This window comes from Aspergillus sclerotioniger, assembly GCF_003184525.1.
Source record: "Aspergillus sclerotioniger CBS 115572 chromosome Unknown BO94scaffold_25, whole genome shotgun sequence".
NCBI classification, from domain to species: Eukaryota; Fungi; Ascomycota; class Eurotiomycetes; order Eurotiales; family Aspergillaceae; genus Aspergillus; species Aspergillus sclerotioniger.
The window spans coordinates 21686-42583 of NW_020291015.1; the positions used below are offsets into that span (position 1 = coordinate 21686).

The 20898-nt window shown below is 40.8% G+C and overlaps 7 protein-coding genes across 7 annotated transcripts; 5 read left to right on the forward strand and 2 right to left on the reverse strand.

Moving 5' to 3' along the window:
• The first annotated feature begins 50 nt into the window (after window positions 1-50).
• On the forward strand, window positions 51-2363 carry BO94DRAFT_498026 (phosphotransferase family protein). Its single transcript, XM_025609334.1, has 5 exons — window positions 51-533; window positions 606-823; window positions 868-1049; window positions 1100-1697; window positions 1753-2363. The coding sequence occupies exons 1-5, from the start codon at window positions 105-107 to the stop codon at window positions 1991-1993; spliced, it is 1668 nt and encodes a 555-aa protein (XP_025464527.1). The 5' UTR covers window positions 51-104; the 3' UTR covers window positions 1994-2363.
• A 219-nt stretch (window positions 2364-2582) lies between these two features.
• On the forward strand, window positions 2583-3146 carry BO94DRAFT_588319 (uncharacterized protein; the record flags this gene model as incomplete). The annotated part of the gene is made up of 1 exon (XM_025615878.1): window positions 2583-3146. The coding sequence occupies one exon, from the start codon at window positions 2583-2585 to the stop codon at window positions 3144-3146; it is 564 nt and encodes a 187-aa protein (XP_025464528.1).
• A 79-nt stretch (window positions 3147-3225) lies between these two features.
• BO94DRAFT_603727 (uncharacterized protein) lies at window positions 3226-3786 on the forward strand (the record flags this gene model as incomplete). The annotated part of the gene is made up of 1 exon (XM_025616443.1): window positions 3226-3786. Exon 1 carries the CDS (start codon window positions 3286-3288, stop codon window positions 3784-3786), a length of 501 nt encoding a protein of 166 aa, XP_025464529.1. The 5' UTR covers window positions 3226-3285.
• A 178-nt stretch (window positions 3787-3964) lies between these two features.
• On the forward strand, window positions 3965-5028 carry BO94DRAFT_522447 (putative S-adenosylmethionine-dependent methyltransferase; the record flags this gene model as incomplete). Its single annotated transcript, XM_025610181.1, has 3 exons — window positions 3965-4329; window positions 4383-4482; window positions 4534-5028. Coding segments are annotated over 3 exons (911 nt in total), but the record flags the coding sequence as incomplete, so codon positions are not given.
• A 953-nt stretch (window positions 5029-5981) lies between these two features.
• On the forward strand, window positions 5982-6683 carry BO94DRAFT_626620 (uncharacterized protein; the record flags this gene model as incomplete). The annotated part of the gene is made up of 3 exons (XM_025617367.1): window positions 5982-6129; window positions 6179-6274; window positions 6324-6683. The coding sequence occupies 3 exons, from the start codon at window positions 5982-5984 to the stop codon at window positions 6602-6604; spliced, it is 525 nt and encodes a 174-aa protein (XP_025464531.1). The 3' UTR covers window positions 6605-6683.
• A 902-nt stretch (window positions 6684-7585) lies between these two features.
• Window positions 7586-8641, reverse strand: BO94DRAFT_472655 (putative glutamine-serine-proline rich protein; the record flags this gene model as incomplete). The annotated part of the gene is made up of 1 exon (XM_025608446.1): window positions 7586-8641. The coding sequence occupies one exon, from the start codon at window positions 8639-8641 to the stop codon at window positions 7586-7588; it is 1056 nt and encodes a 351-aa protein (XP_025464532.1).
• Window positions 8642-9349: 708 nt separating this feature from the next.
• BO94DRAFT_537805 (LipA and NB-ARC domain protein) lies at window positions 9350-11483 on the reverse strand. The gene is made up of 2 exons (XM_025612356.1): window positions 11176-11483; window positions 9350-11053 (listed from the first exon to the last, which is right to left on the reverse strand). Exons 1-2 carry the CDS (start codon window positions 11424-11426, stop codon window positions 9562-9564), a joined length of 1743 nt encoding a protein of 580 aa, XP_025464533.1. The 5' UTR covers window positions 11427-11483; the 3' UTR covers window positions 9350-9561.
• Window positions 11484-20898: the final 9415 nt, after the last annotated feature.

Genomic DNA, 20898 nt, shown 5'->3' on the forward strand with positions numbered 1-20898 from the left:
CATTCCCGTGTGTTTTTGCTGCTCCTTGTTTTGTTGCTTCGTCTTGTCCAATTAGCTCTCTATCGCACCCCTCCTTTTTAATTTAACACCCCTAATCTGCTTCAATGATCTTCAACCGCTATCCCGCCATGCCTTTCTTCCCGCGCATACTCCCCAGACTTCGGCCACCAGCAAAACCATGGCATTGCCGCCATCGAAATCTCTCCCATCAACATCCCCAACCTCCAATGGGAACGATTATTGGAGACCCAGAGGATTTCTTTAAGTATACAAGCGGACGATGGCTTTGGGATGAAGAAACACAGTTAAAAGAGCGATACCGCAAATTCGACATATACGAGCTGCAAAAAGCTGCCATGGAAGCAACATCTACTGGGTCCTGTATGTCGATGGAAAAGATGGGAGAAGGATCATATAACAAATCCTTCTGTCTCACTATGGAAAATGGAACGGTAGTTGTCGCGCGAGTACCGAATCCTAACGCTGGGCCTGCTTTCTTGACGACAGCATCGGAGGTTGCGACTATGGATTTTGTGAGTTGCTCTATTGCCAGCGAACGGCTAGTATTTACTCAACACTTGCACAATGTCTGACACAATGTCTAGTTGAGAAACACACTTCAACTCCCAGTACCTAAGGTGCTCGCTTGGAATTCTACACCGGGCTCAAGGAGCCGGGTAGGCGCCGAGTACATTATCATGGAACATGCTCCGGGGAAGAATCTTGCAGATGCCTGGACAGAAATGGATACTGTGCATAAAGCTCGCACAGTAAAGGACGCCATTGATGTTCAGCGAAAGTTGCTATCTGTGAGATTTTCCGAGTAAGTAAATCGATGCCCTGATTGACCGATGTCTAATCGTATAGATATGGTTGCCTTTACTATACCAAAGACGCACCAAGCGGTTCTCGCCCTGCAATAGTTGAAGGTGATGGCGTATCAGACGAAGCCAAGAGTGACATCGCCAATCGATATTCCATCGGACCAGTGGTAGACACAGAGTTCTGGAAGAAGGAGCGAGGGGAGATGGATATCGACCGCGGGCCGTGTACGAATTCTTAGTCCATTTCCTCTCATCACCAAATTGACGATCTACAGGGACGTCTGCGATAACTTACATCCAAGATCCTGCTCATCGAGAAATATCCTGGATTGAAAAGCACGCGAAGCCGCGCTCCCCCGACGATCCCCTTTTCGAATCACACAGCCAAAACGATCCCGCTGAACACATATCCCTTCTCCAGAGATACATCGCCATTGCCCCTTATCTGATGCCACACGAAAAAGACATTTTAGGATCGTTCTTGTGGCATACGGACCTCCGCACCCCCAATATCTTCGTCGATGACAATGGCAACATCACCAGTATTATCGACTGGCAGAGCGCAAAAGCCGCCCCTTTGTTCCTACAAGGTCGGCATCCACGTTTTGTCAACTACAACGGCGAAGTGAGATTGAAATTGCCTGAGGACTTTGACCAGCTCGACCAAGATGCCCAAGCTGAAGTCAAGGACCAAGTCGCCAAGTCGACACTAATATATCTGTACGAGAAATACACAGCGAAAACGAACCCCCTTCTAGACAGAGTACTCCGATACCCGAATGGGAAGACACTAGCGCAGCCAACACACTACGTTGCCAATACATGGGATGAAGAGATCATACCTTTTCGAGAAACTTTAATTAGGTTGCAGAGGTACATGCCAGAATCATCCCCATTGTCTGATTATGCTGACTGGATTATCGCGAAGGGATTGGGACTCGTTGAACCATGACGTCAAGTGCCCGATTTATTTCTCTCCAGAAGATATACGCAAACACCGTGAGGATGGAAAAGATTGGAATGAAATGCAGGACTTTTGGGATGAATTGTCGGGAATCGTAGAGAGAGATGGTTGGACGTCACATGATACATATGTTGAAGTGAAGCCTTATTTTGACAAGATTCAGGATGAAAAATCTTCTCAGTCTGGCCGCGAGGGAAAAAGCTAAATAGGATGGCCTCTGGACGGTGTTGTTTTGGCCTGTTTTGAGGACTGAAGACCCACGCCTACAGAATTTGGGGATAGACGCTGGAAACGATGGGTAGATGCCTCAACCACGCCTCGGAATCAGTCAACAAGACAAGCAAACACACCAAGAGGAACATGCTGGTTGGACGCCCGAATAAGATGCTCGGAGGGAGAGGTTTGAGCCGCAAGTAATCGGCTGATCAGGTTGTTTTAGGTATCCTGATTTGCCGTGATGTCGACTTCTTCCTATTTCCCTATCTCCCTGAGATTTGGCGTTGCTTCATATTGCGATATTGGGATACAACTTTCTGGCTTCATATTCTTGCTTCAATGGAAAGTATCTACATAGCAATTAGCGAGATCCATTAGTCTAATAGATCATGACTTGACTTGGCTTAGTTAGATTGGCCTACCATAAATCTCCCAACGAACTGATACGTTATTCTTTTGCATCAATGACGCAAAGGCGGCACCGATTTCCGGACCCTTCATCACACCAACCAACATAAAACAGGCCCCCCACTCTTCAAATAAAACTCCCACAACACATACCCTTCGTTACAGCCAAAATGCAACCACTGGCGACATTCGGCCCTCATAACCACGACTGGCCTGCATTCTGCCACGTATGCGGAGACGCTATAATTCTATACGATCCAGAACTATACGAAGAATGTTGCCCGGAATTGCAATGTCGCCTGGAAGAAGATGACTATGTGTCTGGTCACCTATCTGAGCTGGAGAATATGCACATTCGCCATTCTGACATATGGAGAGGTCTATATCGAGCAGGTAAGCAGCTCCCAATTCCCAAAGCCGTTATGGATCAAGCCGACTGGACAGTTTGTTATTCCCACGACGACGTTTATCTCACAGGGGTTGGCGTTCACATGCCGCCAGATTATGGGGTTTGGGCGGTCCTGCGAAACAGGAATGAGTTTTGGATCGGACCCCCGAGCACAGATCCGGAGAAGTTCGTCGAGGGTTATGATGTAGAACTTGGGGATAGTCCTCCGAGTTTCGAGGATTCAAGTCCATATGGCTACCTGATACATGAGCGTTGTTGGGCAACGGCGACTCGGTTCCTGAATATCGATCTGATATTGGCAAATTTGGATCTGTTTGTCAAATAGTTTCTCCAGAACGGAACAGTCTGGGATGAAACGTGGTGGGACAGAGATCCACATCTTTCTGGGCGAAGTGATAGGTTTAAACGCATTACCGTATGGGTGTGGCTCTGATGAACCGTTCAAGGTGGCTTTTAATACCTAGATGAAGGTAGAAAAGCAACACTACCAATCGCAAATGCAGCTGGATTTGAAGAAGGTTAAGACGCCAGAGGAGCCATCGAGAAAGAAGAGAAAGAAGTTCCGTGAGAGTCCACCATCAACCCATCGGATGAGCCTCCGTTCTTCACCAAAAATCACCATGGTTAAAGTTCCTCCGCCAGAGATTGTCATGATTATTATGGATTTGCTCGACGCACCCCAGGACATGGATACCCTCCTAAAAGTGTTTCCTCGATGGAAGCAAAATGTTCCAGAGACCTACTGGCGTCATCGCTTTATTAAAGATTTGATGCTGGAGGACGAAGAGCTCCCTGGTCTGGACGATTTGGACTGGAAACATGTTTATCTTGAGATGGATCTTGCCGACAACAGCTTACTGGGGTTTGGATATCCGGCGACAGATTGTAAGGCATATGGAGAAAATGAGAACGATCTTTTTCGGTCACCTGGAAAAGACAAGATAGATCTGAGTCATGTTTCCTGAAGAGGGCCTAATATCAGTTATCGCCGACGGAAGCCGGCTATCACCATCATCCCATTGACTCATTGAGTAAGCACTAAAATGCTTACCTCCACTCGTTTGCCTCACTTGGGGTGAATCGCAGTATATTAGCCAGTCACTGTTCCCTTACAACAGCTCAGAATAAATCTCACAGATTCGACAATGTCCGATCCTACCTTTCGCAATTACAGCACTGAGCAGGCGAAGAAATACGCCGAAGCCCGTGGATCATACGGATCCAAGCTGGTCGAACTCGTTATTCGTCACCATGAAGAAACCGGCGGGAACTTCGACGTCCTGCTAGATGTTGGCTGTGGCCCAGGTAACGCAACTCGCGACTTGGCTCTGTCATTCACAGCAGCCGTGGGTGTCGACCCTGGGTTAGAGATGATCCAGGCTGCCCAGGGTCTAGGAGGGTTGACTATGGCTGACCAGCCAATTTCATATCACGTCGCATCCGCCGAGAATTGTACCAGCGTGCCGGGGACTGAGAACGGCGTCGACCTGCTCACAGCAGCGATGGCAGTAAGTATCCATATCTCTTGGTTTTCCCCAACGGAGTCTAATCGCAGCAACAGGCCCATTGGTTCTCAATGCCCGAGTTCTGGGCAGAAGCAGCCAAGGTCGTCAAGCCTGGTGGAACAGTTGCATTATGGACTTCGTCCTCGTTCTTCTGCCGTAAGTGAAACATGTCTCCCGTTCAGTATTCACCGATTGATTGATGATTAGATCCCGCAACTCCCAACGCACAAGAAGTCCAAAAAGCACTCTTCCGTCTAGAGCTCGATGCCCTTGGTCCGTATGAGCTCCCCCCAAATCGAATTTCGCGCGATATGTACGACAACCTGCCCTTGCCCTGGGATGTCGAGCCAGCGGTATCGGCCTTTCCACAAACGGACTTTGTTCGTCACGAGTGGGACCGAGATGGAGTCTTGACCAACGGCGAAGATTTCTTCTTTGATGGAGGGGAAGATACGGTGCAGGAACTGGAGAAGGGTTTCGATACAGCCAGTATGGTGACCCGATGGAGAGAGGATAACCCGCATCTTGTGGGCACGGAGGAGGACTGCGTGAGGGTTGCTATGAGGGAGGTCCGCGAGGCCAGTGGACTGAAGGCGGATGAGAAACTGCGAACTGGATCCTCGACGGTTCTGCTGTTTTTTAAGCGGAGATGAAGATGACTTGGTAATGCTATAGAAGTCAGTGAGATCTCAAATAATGCCTGTTGTCTTCTGAAAATGCCCAATTACCTCAGCTTCTCGCATAGGCTCGATGGGATGGAGATGGACCACTGCCTGAGGCCTGACCATCACCCGCTCTCTGAATTCCGCCTCTCCCCTCCGCCTCTTCTTTCCTCCTTCTCTCCTCCCTCCCTCCCTACTCCCCTTTTCCCTCAAAACTGCCCTCATTCCACTCGTCTCTCTTTGGCATATCTGTATCGGCTCTATATAATGCAATATTCCACACGAAGTCTTCCTCTTCCGCAGGTTGTTTTTGATGGTATTATGATGAAGCCTGAACTACAGACACATTCACTCCATGGCATGCACTTTCACTATGTGTGGGTCTTCCCAGCCATCACTTGAGCCATTCAATATCTTGCTAAGCTATCCTTTCAGCAACGGCCCCATGAGTGAGTCTTGTTTATCGACTCTGTGTCACCCAGCGCGCTCTCCTTCTCAGTATCCTTTTCTTCGTCATCTTGTCAAGCTTGAGATTCCTGTCTTAGGAACTCTGAAATACCCATTCTTCATCTCTCCCAGTGGCTGCCTTTTCAGTCCTCTTACAAGCTACATAGCAATGGATCCCAACGCCGCCGCTGATGAAATCGCTATCTCCCCCAACAGCGACCCTGTCGTCAATGGCTTCATCCAGTCGAATGAAAACAACTACTACTTTCGAGCGATGTTTCTCCGCCAGCGCTGAAACGAGACCAAGGCCCCGATCATCACTCTGGAAAATGGCAATGTAATGGCCATGGAGATCCTATTTTGTAAACTTCATGGCACGCTGTCGGATATCACAAAAAGGGGTTTATCTGTTACCGAGTGGTGGCACCTTATCATGGCCTGTGACAAATACAACATCGACCGAAGACCCTGGGGGAACTGTTCGAGGAGTGGTACAATTCTGCAAAGATCAACAAGGAGTACAAGAAGCCCCGTCTCAAATTCTAGATGGAGGTCGCCTTCCCCTGCTATGCCTTCGACTGTGCAAGCGCCTGTAAGGAGGTTATGAAGACCTTGGTGTACACGAGCACAGGCCACATTGCTGAGAATAATTCAACGAATATCAAACAAATGCACACGCCGCCCCGTGTTTTGCGTAAGTGCAGACCTTTTGATACTATCTGAGGTACTAACAGAACCTTCAGAGCAGCTGAATGCGGCACGTGGACGACTCAGGAACATTCTCCACAAAGGGCTTTTCGAGAAACTAGGAGAGATAGTTGCAGAGGGAAGTTGCCCTTGTAAGGAGATCACTTTTTGAATACCTCCGGGAGCTTTCGAGGATTAAAGTCTGGCCATTGGAAGAATCCTTGAAACATAAGAGTATCGATGACATCATCGCGCAGCTTCATTTGTTCGACCCAACCAAGATGCGCTACGAAGAACAGGCTTCTAAAGACCCCGATAGACGGGAACCCCGGTGTTGTACATGCGGCCACAATTGGTCATACGTGGTCATTGTAGCTGCAGCGCGTGTCACCAAGTATTTCGATGGGTTTTGTCTATATTACATAGACAGCTCGAAGAACCTGTGCGAGGGAGGTGATCAAGACGATGACTACCGGCACTAATATGACCTGTATGCGAGCGAGGTATGACGTCGAATGTCGGATCACTCATGGCCAGCCGACCTGGTATTTCAGCTTCATGGGGCGCCGGAAGAAGAAGACCTTGATAGCAGACTAGTTATTGTACCTCGGGGCGAGGGCACCTGGAAGTTTGTTTTATTTTATCCTAACCAATGAATTACTTTCGAACGGACTATAACGGAAAATCCAAAGTGGGTCTTCTTATCAAGATCAACCGAGTAAAAGACATGACTGGAACCCTCCTCTCCTTTAAGTAGCCCACATACCCCAGACCAGCCATCTACCCCGAGCCCAAAACACTATATCAACAATCAATTCCACAACCCCCTCGAGCCTATGACATCAGAAATCTTTAACACCTACAAAAAGCTCAGCCCAAACCCATCCCAACTAACAATATATCAACGGACCAGACGAAATCGAGCCACGATGAGAACAACCACCCATCAACATCGAGGGGCGTGGCCGGGGGAAGGCTAAGCCAGAGCCTCAATAACCCGGCCCCGCCAGGTTGTGAGGAGCTTTTTAAAGAATTGGGAAGATTGTTCGTTTTATGGTCGGTTCTGAATAGAAATAGGAAGGGGATTACCGTTGACTGCTGGGAGAGGGTTGTCATATAGCTCGTCAGGATATGGGGGAAGGAGAGATGGTAGGGTAGTGATGCTCCGCTGGAGTTCTCTGGAGTTTGTTGGGTCTTCTTCCTGGTGGATGTGGGTGGGAGTTGAGGTTTTGAGTCCGATTACTAGGGGCCGGGAGGCCTGTACCAATTACGTAGAACTACTTACTACCTACCTCTTACTCTAACCAAGGAACCAGATCCGGTAGAATGGCGCTAAGTTCGTAGTATCCCTGACGGAAGCAATTGAGTTGAGGTAGAAGCAAAGACAAGCTAAAGCACTAAAGGAGGTATAAGAAATGCTCAGGGAGCAGCAACTCAGAACAAAGAAGTCGTTCATAACCCATCTAATCCAAAAACATCAGACTACCATTCTGGTTGGTAATTCTCTCATCCAATCGGACCCAAGTCCGATTCCATCCACCATTACCATTGGCCAACTCCGCCTCCAGGACGCGTCCGCCATCCACCAAACGAACATGTCTAGCCGAGGCGGCAAAGTTTCCATTCCGTTCCCACTTGAACTCTCCCCAGCTGTTCGATAGCACACTGTTCAACGGGAGGCACGAGAGCTGCAACTCACCCGAGACCCGACCGCACGCAGCAACCAGATCATGGTGGCTCTCGAGGCGAATGTCTCTGGACGAGGAGGAGAAGTTACCGCGCATAGGCGGGCCGTGGTGCGGAGGGGGTCTGTGATGATGCTGCTGGTGCATTCTCTGCTGCTCTTCCATGCGATGACGTTCTTCCATTCGGCGCTGCTCTTCCATTCGGTATTGTTCCTCCATCCGCCGACGTTCCTCCATCTGACGACGCTCCTCTTCTTCGCGTTCCTTCTTCTCCTTGTGCTTCTTGAACCCGTCTTCGGCGACGGAGCCCATCATCGCTCCGCCGATGGTGCCGAGAATGCCGTGGTTGACTTTGTGGCCGGCGAAACCGCCGGCCGCGCCACCGGCGAGAGCTCCCATCAGGCCTTTGTCGCCCTCACCGGCTGCGGCGGGGTCGGTGGACTCCGGGGAGTACGGAGGAGGCTGTTGGTGGGAGCCGTAGCCTTCTTGCTGAGGGTAGGGTCGGGGCTCGGGGCCGGATTGGTCGTATTGGGGGTATGGGGGCCGTCCGCCGTTGTAGGATGTGTATTCGGGGTTCTGGTAGTTGGGCTGAGGGGATGCGACGCCTGAGTGGGGTTGCTGGTATGGGCTGTAGGGGCGGTTGTAGCCTCCGGCGCCTTGTGGTGGGTAGGGAGAAGAGGCGCCATAGCGGTCTTGGCCGTTCTCGACGGAGGGAGGATAGGAGCCGTAGCCTGTGGAACTGGGGGTGTTGATGGCGGGCGATGACCAGGGCGAGGGGTTCTGCTGACGCTGGTCGCCAGCATTGCCGCTGTTGAAGTATTCTTGAGCGGCCATCGTGTAATCAACTGGTTTCTCGGCTGGAGATTTTTATAGAGGGATGAGGGGTTTAGAGAGAGGAAAAGCAACGCAAAAGGTGGGAGGGGTTGGACTTCTTAAGCTGGTAAGCTGTGGCTGTGTGGGGTTTGGGGGAGGGGCTGCCTGAAACCCCGCTAACCTGGTCCAGTAAGCGCCCATCAGGCACCAAGTGGCGCAGGAATGGATAAGGATCTGATTGGTGGAGCGGAAGCTCTGGGCAGGCTGGGCCACAGGCGGCCTGGCTTAGGGCTGACAAGGGCAGCACAGCCCGCTGGACCGGCTTTCTCAGCCTTCCGGCGTATCGCACGCTCAAAATTTCGTCGAAACACGGTGGATATGATCATTTCACGGTTCTTGGCGTTGCCATAATAACCAGAATTCTGTTCACAGCCTGACACGGAATTGAACAGGCAGATTGATTTCTAGAGTGTCTGGCTGGGCTCGATTCGAGCGGGGACTGCTCATTTCACCCAGCTATATGGGTGGTAGTGGTATGGTTAGAAGATGGTAGGGGTCAGTAAGCTTCAGCATATATTTGGTATTTCGTCAGCCAGCTCTAATACTCTAATTCCCAAAGCGCTAAAGCGGGGTCAAATATCCCTGTCACCGAGAACGCTGCACAAGTCAGTCATCGATGTTGATGCCTGGTGGTAATTGATCCCGGAGTCGGAATAGTAGTTATTCCGTCCTTGGCCGTGGACCCCCTTTAGGAATGGTCTCCCCACTGATAGTAGAATCTCCAATCTTCATGTTGGGCTGGACATCAAAGCCAAAATTTCCAGTTTGCGTAGATCTGGGTTGGAGTAAATCGAAGCTGAAACTTAACTCCCGGTAGATTGTTCGAACAGATCAAGCTCAATTACAACCAGCATTACCCCATATTACAGTCATATCCTAAATCACCCCCTGACGATATAGAACCCATTGACGGCAACTTGCTTATCCCTGGCTTCATCCGTCGGGGCTCTCACACCAATCCGATTCAAGGGAATCTTCTCGGCCAATTTCTGCCCTCGATACTTGACGTTCTGCACGCCTTCTCTCGTTCTATCCATCCAGCTCCCGCTTCCACTACTACTGGCTTCATTACTGCCCCTACTTCTTGTTTCTGTCACTCTGGGTCTATCAGCTGCCCAAGCAGGATGCTTTAGGACACTCTGCGCATAGGACACATCGCATGCGTCAGCTAACATGGCTGCCTCAGCTGCTGCCTCTCGAGCAGTGATGAGATCCTGCTCTGTTTGGCCTCTCGGGGGAGGCACATCAGGATGAAGGAATCCCATGATCCGGATCTGAATCCGAGCTTGAGCCCGAAACGGCACAGCAGGTTCATCGATAAAGCGGATGGTCGTGACCTTCTTCATGGCCTGCGAGAGACTGACTCTCGTCTGCTGCGTCGGATCCCAATATACCATCGACAACACGATGCCCTGCCACGGCCCTGCCACGGAATCAGGTCCCCTTTGCGCCGTAGCCCCAACACCCTCAACCCTCACCCACCCAAAGAAAAACCCATGATACCTATCCAATACTATATCCGAAACTCTAGCCAATCTAAATCTCACTCCATCACCCTCCTCCACATCGACTCTCGCCCTGAAATCCACCGGAAACGGTGCTGCCGGCCCATCCTCCAACGCCACCTGACACCCCAGCTGCACATCCCTCGTCCGCTCCCCATCTCCATCCTCATCCTCATCCCCATCCCCAATCCCCAACACCGAATCCACCCTATCCTCAACCCCACTAACCGAATACGCCGTCTCCGCCGCCGTCCTCGTCACCCACCCCGGCTCATAAGGCTGCACCTTATTCTGTACCGCCTCTGTAACCGGCGCCACGACCGCCTCTGCAGTCGACTGAACATACATCCCGACCACCAAAGCCCCCATCTCCAACGGTAAGGTCGACAAACTCGCCCCCCGCACCGAACTCATACTCCAAGTGGTCGACAACACCCGAAACACCGGACTATAACACACCACCTTCTTCTTCTGCTCATCCCCACACAACACCACCCGAAAATATCCATCCCCCGCCTCAACAGGTATCCTCACTACAACCGTCTCCCTGAGCACATGCTCACGGATCCCTCCTTGCGCGGACTTTCGGAACTTGGCTATATCCCTCTGCCAGGCGCGTTCATCTTCCGGATCGATTTGCTCAGCGCGGATAGGGATAGTAGGGGTGACATTAATCCAGGAGTCGGTCAGTCCGAGGAAGGTCTTTGTGCGCATGCCGGTTTTCCCGGTCCAGCCTTTGTTTTGGAGCCAGAGGGTGCGGGTGGTGGGCAGCGGAGTGGTGGAGAAGATGGAGAGTGTGAGCGAGGTGGAGCTGCTGCGGTAGAAGACGATGCCGTGGGAGTGGCGTAGGATGGTGGTGGTTTTTGTACTTTGCGTGGGGTGGGTTATTAGATTGCCGAGGAGGTGACGGGCTGAGTGGTAGGCTTTTTGAGGGGTTGAGGGGGGTATTTGGGGGGAGGTTGTGGCGCGCGGGGTGGGAGGGGGGAGGACGGTCGTTGGTGGTCATTGTGGGTGGTGGCGGAGCGGATGGGGAGGCGTGGTGTATATGCTGGTGGTGGATTATGAGGTTGGGATGATGGGTGAGGTTGAGGTGATGGTTCTTGTCGTTTCTGCTGCTGCCTTTTGAATGTGGATGGTCGTGGTGGTGGTGTTGGTGGCGAGATAGTGATGACCCCACGGATGGTGCCGTTGGGGGAGGTTTGCGAGACAGGTTTGCGGTTCAAGTGGTGGTTGGTGGCCATGGTGGTAAACCACGATGGAATGTAGATTCTCTGTCCATTCTGTGTCGAGAGTGAGTGTTTAGGAGAGATGCCTGACCCCGGATGGTGGAGTTGGAGTCGTGATGTCGATCGGATAACGTAATCCACAAGCGAACCGGCCACACAAGCGAACCGGCCACCTCCCCTACATGCGTCCGAATCAAGCACTTTTATAGACCCGAAAATTGTATTTTTATATAAAAATCAATTACGTACACGATTAGGATATTGTAATCGCTTATGTTCTAGATTATGACAATCACTGCAGCGTGGTGGCGCCCGTACAAGCCTTGAAGAGGTTGCCAGCCTGGTTTCGTCCGGTATAGATTCTGGCACTTGACACGTGGATTCTTCTTGTTAGATGTGTTGTATCTTTTTCTGAGCTTTCTGGATGGTAAATCTATTCATACACTCAATTTAATATTGAGAACAGGTCTGCTTTTGATAAGATTTCTCATTAATAACGCGTAATTTATGATTCTCTTAAGCCAGGATTATACTGTTATTTAAGACTATTTTAAAGCCTTTAAACATCTGTTCCAGTGCTTTATCTATTAGACTTGATGGACTTTGTGTACGCTGCTGAAGAAGACATTTGATTATAGACACTGACTTTTATAACTAACAGGTATTATAAGATATTTTAAGATTAGATATAGATAAGTATGTAGAAGATGGTATCAGCATATGAAGCTTAATATTAAGCTTATTAAGTACTTGTTCTGGATCTAAAGAGACTAATCCAGCTGCTGTAAAGCTACTTTGAATATTTTTAGATATATATATCTCTGTACAAGCAAGCGGGAAGGTCTCAAGAAAGTCAAGCTTGTTAATATATTTATACCTGAGCCGGGCCTTTGTCAAACCCTAGGATCGCTTCTCCCTGTTCCTGTTAGCTTAGCTCCCGTTCTAATACGTACCTTCGAACTGAATCGAGGTAAATCAGACTGATGACTATCTAAGGGTGACTGGTCCTGAACAAGAAAAGAGAAGTAAGACTAGATAGTGCCGTGCAGCTATCTGTAAGTAAGTGCAGACAAGTATTATTATTAAGCTTTATCAAAATATATGGTTACTTAAAGATAATTATATTAAGCATGAAGAACAGAACTAACTAAGTACATAAAAGAGTGTCCTTATATCCTATCCTTTATCATGGTATCACTATAGTATATCATGCCACTAATATGTTATTTCATATTACTGCCATGTTCTGTTATAATACTGATATATTATAATATATTAATAATATATCCACTGTGATCACGTGTTGTATAACTACTCTGGTTATTGGTTACTCAGATCGGGATTTTACTCAGTAAGAGTCCTTGCTTTTCCGGGCGTGGCCTTCTATCTAATAAGTCTGCCTTACTAGTTTATTCAGCTAGTAGGGGTCTATAACATCACTCCCCCTTCTTCAAGGTTTCTTGTCTTTAAGGAACATAAATCTGTGGTGCCTTTTTCTTGAGATGAGTGTCTGGTATTGTTTTCCCAAAATTTGATTGGGTTATTAACCATGTTATCCAGTTCTTCTGTTTGTAAGAAGAGCCTCTACTGGTAGATTAAGGATGAAGGCTTTCTTACGGTTTTTTCTTATAAGTGCTGCATTCGCCTTCATAAGATATATATCAAATCTGAAAATTCTGATTACTGTAGTAAGTATATTAAAATAAATAGTATTTATTATAAAATATCTGATTCTTTCTTCTCTGATGCTGAGTGGAAGCGTTTGGTCAAGACTTAAAATTCTATTAAAGAAAAGAAAGAAGTTATTCTGGCGAAGCTTCTTTGATTATAAAAGTAAAAACAGTTACTGTAAAGATAAGCTGGTGATTTTATAATTTATAATATAAAGAAAATTAAGGAGCTAGAAGAGCTTGAAAAGTAAGAGTAAAAGAAACATGAGGTGTAAGAGAAACTGTATGATTAAAGAACTGTAATATCTGAGACTAAGGCTAGTACTGTTACAGGTGGTGTTGAACTAACTACTGTGTTTGAGCTTAATCTTAGTTTGTTCTAACTGGTTAACTCTCCTTCTTTCTGGGCGAATTTTGACTTGCTTGCTAATAGTACTGTTTTATAAGCTGGTAATAGCCTGTCAAATTCTTGATAGATTTCCACATGTTTTCTAAGATATTATATTCTTTTTATTTTATTAAGTATTATGATTTGTTACTAATTTTCTTGTAGTCTAGAATCTTTTTAACTTTATATTCTTATTCTATATTATTATTAATCTCCATATTTTCTGTGATTCTAGCGTTCTTTGATGCAGGTTTTAATAATAAGATATAAAATACTGGATAAATTTTGTTTATTGATTTTAGCAATCTTAACCTGTAGTTAACTAGTCTCTTCTTATTTTTAAAAATAAATAATCTTAATTTATAATGATTAAGTTTCTAACTTAATTATTTTATCTTGATATTTTTACAGAGTAAAAATACTTTCTTCTCTCTTTTTAAATTAGGTTTCTTGCTATATCTATAATTATAGTATATCTTACTATATAAGTTTATAAACTTAATATCTCGGGATAACTGGATATATATGTTTTCTATAAATATAATAATATCTTTAATTATATTAATAACTAGTTGCTTTCTTAATAATGTTTCCAGAAATCTTGGATGGTAACTATAATTAGTATAAAATAATGAGATTCTAATTATTAAATAACTAGTATTGTTATATAAGAACTATATTATCAGTAATAGATTTATCTAATTATCTTGCTAGTAATTTATATAGTGTTTTAGATGTTATTTAATTATCTAGTTAACTTTTTCTGTTTGCTTATTTATTTAAAAATAGTAAGCTGTTATTTTTTATTCTTTAATTTTTATAAGATCTGCAAATAATCTCTAGAACTTTGAGATAAATAACTTATCTCTATTTAATATAATGTACTTTAGCATCCCGTGATTAGTAATAATATTTTTAAGAAATAGTTCTATTATCTGTATTACTGTTATTATTATCTTACTTAGTATAAGATAGATATATTTAGTAAGATGATTAGTAATGACTGTGATAATATTAAATCCTTTTAATTCTGGTAATAGACTAATAAAATTAATTATTATCTCTTTTTATAATTATTATAGTATCTTCTATACTTGTATCTATCTGTAGGGCTGGTGTCTTATAAACTTATTTCTGATATAAGTCTTATATTATCTAATATAATCATATATTTTTTATCTGAGGTTCAGAATATAGTAGTTTCTTGTGATTAGTTCTATAGTCTTTTCAACTCTTAAGTAATTCTTGAGTAGTTTATCATAATGTCTAGCCATAATCTCTGTTTTTATAATAGTTAATATAAAGATTAATCCATGAAAGTGGGCTAGTCTATCTTTATTAATAATAACCTTATTTAGTGAGTCTTTGCTCATTTCTTAAAGTGTCTTATCTCTTCTAGTAGTTTTAGCTAATTGTCTAGTTAGATTATTACCTATTTTCAATATTATTGCTAAGTTAGCTTTGTTGTAGCTGATTAACCTATCCACATTTTGCTTCAAGATGGCTGGTTTAATAACTTTCTTATCTAATTCATAGTCTGGCCTGCGGCTCAGTGTATCTACATATTTATTTTCTACTTCTTTATAATGTATAATCTTAAAGTCATACTGTGACAAAATCTTAGCCTATCCTCCCTGTCTTCTGGTCTATTCTTTGATTGTTGTAAAGTAAGTCAAGTTCTTATGATCTGTCTTTATAATAATAATATGTTTTACTTCTTTAAGATAGATCCTTTATTGCTTGAATGCTATTATAATAGCCAGCAATTTCTTATTATAAATATTATAGTTAAGTTCTGCTTAAACCAATTTTCTTAAATGAAATATAATAAGTCTTAACTTTCTGTTTTCTTTAGATTGTGTTATATGTATTCTAACAGCATAGTCTAATATATTAATCTTAATAATGGTTTCTTTCTCTGGATTGTGTTATACAAGTACTAGTAATATAGTAGATTATTATTTAATATTTTTAAATATGCTTTACTATGATTCTTTCTACTAATACTTCTTTAACTTCTTTATTAGCTTAAAGAATAGTATTATATAGATAGCATATCCGTCTATAAATTATTAATAATAATTAATTAATCTAATAAACTGCTGTAGTTCTTTCAGATTCTTAGATTAAGGCTAGTCTTATATAGCTTATACTTTAACTTACTTAATATAAATTCTCTCTATAGATATCCAGTGTTTTAGAAACTCTATTTTCTATATATAGAATTCATACTTCTTTAACTTGTATTATAACTAATATAAGCATAGTTTATATAAAACTAATCTTATATATTTAATATATCTTTTCTTAATCTTTAAGAAGATTAATATATTATTTAGATAAGTAATTATAAGTTTATTAAGATATTCTTCCAGAATCTTGTAAATCTATTATTAAAGTAATACTGGTGCGTTGATAAGCTTAAATAATATAATTAAGTATTTAAAGTATCTATACTTTATTTTAAATATAGTTTTTTATTTTTTATCTTTTGTGATGTGTATATGGTAATATATATTTATAATATTAAGTTTAATAAATTACTTTATTTCTTGTATCTTATTTTAGATTTCTGAAATTAAAGATAACGGGTATTAATTCTTGATTATAATAATATTTAATGACTAATAATCCATATATAGCTGTAAACTGCTGTTCTTTTTTAGTATAAATAGGACTCCATATTCTACTAGCAACTTTGAAGGCTTAATATTATCTTTTACTAGTTAATTATTAATATATTCTTATAGTACCTGTAATTTCTTCTTAAATATTAGATAAATCTTTTTATATACCGGTGACTTTTCTTTTTCTATAGAAATAATATGGTCATGCTTTCTGTGCTAAGGTAATTTAAGTTATTCTGATTATTTAAACAAATTTTTAAATCTCTTATACTATAATAAGATTTATATATTATTTTTAATCATAGTTAGAAGTTTCCATGAATCATTTAGTTCTTATTCTAGTATCTTGATCTCTATATTAGAGCTGTTAATACTATATTCTTAATACTCTGTTATTATTGTTAATACCTATCCTGATAATTCTATAAGCCAATCTTACTATAATAGCTTAATTGCTGTTATTACTTGTATGACTATACTTAAGATATTATTTTTCTTTAAGTTATCTTTAATATCTGGTATATTAGGCTTTTATAGTGTTCTCAACCTTTTTATAAGTTATTTAGTCCTTATTTCAGCTCCTTACTGAGTAACAGGCCATATAGATCCAGATCCCATACCTGGTTCTTGCTAGTGTCGTCTTAGATAATCATAATTCGTGAATTAGAGACTCTCAGTCTTCTAATTAATCTGTAAATTATGATTCCTGAATTATAGAATCTTTAATATAATATTATATTGTTTTAAAAATATTATATTAAAGTTGATATACTTATAATGATTCTTTACAGTTATAAATATAGTTTCTGATTTAACTATTAATATAAGAGTTTCTAAATTCTCTCTTTTTAATTTTGTAATTAGTTTAGATTCTGTTTTTTATTATCTAAGTATCTTAAGTTATTATATAAATTACAGGGTTATAAAGTTTCTTGTTATTCCAGAGTCTATCAGTACTTAAATTAATTAATTTAATATAACTACTTAAATCTTCAAGTATGGTCCTGATTCAGTGACCATTAATTACTGTTCTGGTCAGTTAAGTTTTAACTGTTTTAAGTATCTTCTTAAAAAGCTTGAGTCTTTTATCTTTACTGTGTAGTATATTATATACTAATTATTAAAATATATTAACTAATATATTAATTTATAATAAGAATATTTTTAGTATTCTTTACATGCGCAATCAAAGGTAAAATATAGATACTAACTTATCTTAGTTCTAATTACTGTCAATATCTTAGATTAATAGTTAATAATATACTTCTAATCATGGTATATTAAGTATATGTTTATATAGTATATAAGCTAAGAAAGTTTATCATATTTTCAATGATTTTTACTTTTTTTAAAATATATGTATAAATATGGTTTATTATATTAAGATTTTGTTTCTGTAACATATTGTCAAACCCTAGGATCGCTTCTCCCTGTTCCTGTTAGCTTAGCTCCTGTCCCAATACGTACCTTCGAACTGAATCGAGGTAAGTCAGATTAATGACTATCTAAGAGGTGACTGGTCCTGAACAGAAGAAGAGAAGTAAGGCCAGATAGTGCCACGCAGCTATCCGTAAGTAAGTACAGATAAGTATTATTGCTAAGCTTTACCAAAACATATGGTTACTTAAAGATAATTGGATTGAGCATGAAGGACAGAACTAGCTAAGTATATGAAGGAGTGTCCTTATATATCCTAGTCTTCGTATACTATTCCATATACCATCGGGTCTGCTGTATACTCATGTGGTAGTCATAGACCATGATGGTATGCTGTATACTACATGCTTATCTGTATACCATGCTCACGTGATGTATAACACATGACGGCCCAGCTCGGGGTTCTATCTGATAAGAGTTGTCTTCCTTCTAGGCGTAGTCTTCTGCTTGATATAACTATCTTATTAATTATTTTAGCTAGCAGGGGTCTGTAATACTACTTTCCTTTCTTTAAGATTCTTGTCCTCAAGAACATAAAGGTGCGTGTTCCCCGTGTGTGCTGGTTGAGTCCTTCAGTTTCTTTCTTCTTCAGGATAGGTCATCATGCCTTCGCGTAACTGTTACAAAGAGTATTATTATCAGACTGACTGGATTGTTTGTAACAGTGTCCAGGTTGAATTTTCTTATACCTGATATGATTCCTATAGTCTTTCTTACTTTATAGATTCTAAAAACTGAAATTGTGTGGCCTGTACTTGTCGTGGCCGTAAATATAAGAGATGTTTTTATAATAATTCTGAGTAGGATAAGCTTTAATATAATAAAGAGAAAACAGCTTGAGAGATTAAAGAGACTGAAGAGCAAATTGAGCAGTTATTTATAAAAATGAGGTGTTTATGAAAACATCGAAAATTTCTTAAAGATTATGATAATCAGATGTTAGATCATGACTTAAATATGTTGGATCTGCTAGATAATAAGGATCCTTCAAGCACTGAGGATCTCCGGGAGCTGGAGCGCCTAGCTAATAAGTATGATACTGCTTAACTTGCCACTGTGTTAGACAATCCTAGTCTGACTCAGTTAGTTAGTTTTCCTTCTTTTTAGGCAAACTTTGACTTGTCTGTTAGTAATACTGCTTTACAAGCTGATAATAGTCTGTCAAATTCTTGATAGATTCCCACGTGTTTTCTGAGATATTATATTCTTTTTATTTTATTAAGTATTACGATCTGCTGCTAATCTTTCTATGATTTAAGATCTTTTTGACTTTATATTCTTATTTTATATTATTATTAATCTCTACATTCTCTGTAATTCTAATGTTCTTTAGTGCGGGTTCTAGTAATAAGATATAAAACACTGAGTAAATTTTACTCATTGATTTTAACAATCTTAACTTGTAGTTAACCAGTCTTTTCTTGTCTTTAATAACAAATAGTCTTAGCTTGTGATGGTCAAGCTTCTAATTTAGTCATTTTATCTTGATATTTCTGCAGAGTAGAAATATTTTCTCCCCTTTTTTTAAGTCAGGTTTCTTTCTGTATTTATGATCATAGTACACTTTACTGCGTAAGTTCATGAACTCAATGTTTTAGAATAACTAAATATACATGTTTTCTATAAACATAATAATATTCTTAGCTATATTAGTAACTGGCTGCTTCTGCAATAGCGTTTCCAGAAATCTTAGATAATAATCATAGTTAGTATAGAATAATGAAACTCCAATGATTGAGTAACTGGTATTATTATAAGAGAACTATACTATTAATAATAAATTCACCTAATCATTCTATTAGTAGTTTATATAGTATTTTAGATATTGCTCAATTACTTAATTAACTTTTTTTATCTATTTATTTATCTGTAAGTAGTAAGCTGTTATTATATATTCTTTAATTTCCATAAGATCTGCGAGTGATCTCTAGAACTTCAAGATAAATAATTTATCTTAGTCTGATATAATATACTTTGATATTCTATAATATATAATAATGTTTTTAAGAAACAGTTCTACTATCTGTATTACTATTATTATTATCTTATTTAGTATAAGATAGATATATTTAGTAAGATAATTGGTGATAACCATGATAGTATTAAATCCTTCTGATTTTAGTAGTGGACTAATAAAGTTAATTATTATCTATTTTTATGGCCACTGTGGCGCCTTTTATACTTATATTTATCTGTAGGGCTGGTATCTTACAGACTTATCTTTAATATAAGTCTCATATTGTCTAATATAATCATGTATTTTTTATCTGAGATTCGGAATGTAGTAATTCCTTATGATTAGTTTAATAGTCTTTTCCACTCTTAAATAATCCTTAAGTAGTTTATTATAGTGCCTAACCACAATCTCTGTTCTTATAGTAATTAGTATAAAGATTAGTTCGTGAAAGTGCGCTAGTCTATCTTTATTAATAATAACCTTGTCTGATAAGCTCTTACTTATTTTTTAAAGTATCTTATCTTTTTTAATAACTTCAGCTAATTATCTGGTTAAGTTATTACCTATCTCTAGCATTACTGCTAGATTGGCTTGGTTATAACTGATTAATCTATCTATGTTCTGCTTCAAGATAGCTAGTTTAATAGCTTTTTTATTTAATTTATAGTCTGGTTTACAGCTCAGCATATCTGTATATTTATTTTCTGCTTCTTTACAGTATATAATCCTGAAGTTATATTATAACAGGATCTCAGTCTATCTTGTCTGTCTTCTGGTCAACTTTTTGGTTGTTGTAAAGTAGGTTAAGTTCTTATGGTCTGTCTTTATAATAATAGTGTGTTTTGCTCTTTTAAGATAGATCTTCTACTGCTTAAATATTATTATTATAGCCAGTAATTTCTTATCATGGATGTTGTAGTTGAGTTCTGCTTAAACTAACTTTCTTTAATAAAATATAATCAGTTTTAGCTTTCTGTCTTCTTTGGATTGTATCATACGCATATTAATAGTATAGTCTGATATGTTGGTTTTAATGATTATTTCTTTCTCTGGGTCATGCTGTACAAGCACTAGTAATATAGTAAATCATTACTTAATGTTTTTAAACATACTCTATTGTAATTCTTTCTACTAATATTCTTTTAATTTCTTTATAAGCTTGAAGAGTGGCATCATGTAGATGTCAAACCCTAGGATCGCTTCTCCCTGTTCCTGTTAGCTTAGCTTCTGTTTCAACACGTACCTGTGAACTGAATCAAGGTAAGTCAGGTCGATGGCTATCCAAAGAGAACTGGTCCTGAACAGAAGAAGAGAAGTAAGGCCAGATAGTGCCGCGCAGCTATCCATAAGTAAGTACAGACAAGTATTATCGCTAAGCTTTATCAAAACATATGGTTACTTAAAGACA

Excerpts from the sequence above, each read along its gene's own strand:
- BO94DRAFT_498026 (XM_025609334.1), top strand. The coding sequence starts at position 105 with ATGATCTTCAACCGCTATCCCGCCATGCCTTTCTTCCCGCGCATACTC. Across the intron at positions 824-867 it reads CTATCTGTGAGATTTTCCGA|ATATGGTTGCCTTTACTATA; the intron begins GTAAGTAAATCG and ends CTAATCGTATAG. Across the intron at positions 1,698-1,752 it reads ACTTTAATTAGGTTGCAGAG|GGATTGGGACTCGTTGAACC; the intron begins GTACATGCCAGA and ends ATTATCGCGAAG.
- BO94DRAFT_537805 (XM_025612356.1), bottom strand. The coding sequence starts at position 11,426 with ATGGCCACCAACCACCACTTGAACCGCAAACCTGTCTCGCAAACCTCC. Across the intron at positions 11,054-11,175 it reads CACAATGACCACCAACGACC|TACAAAAACCACCACCATCC; the intron begins GTCCTCCCCCCT and ends CCCCACGCAAAG.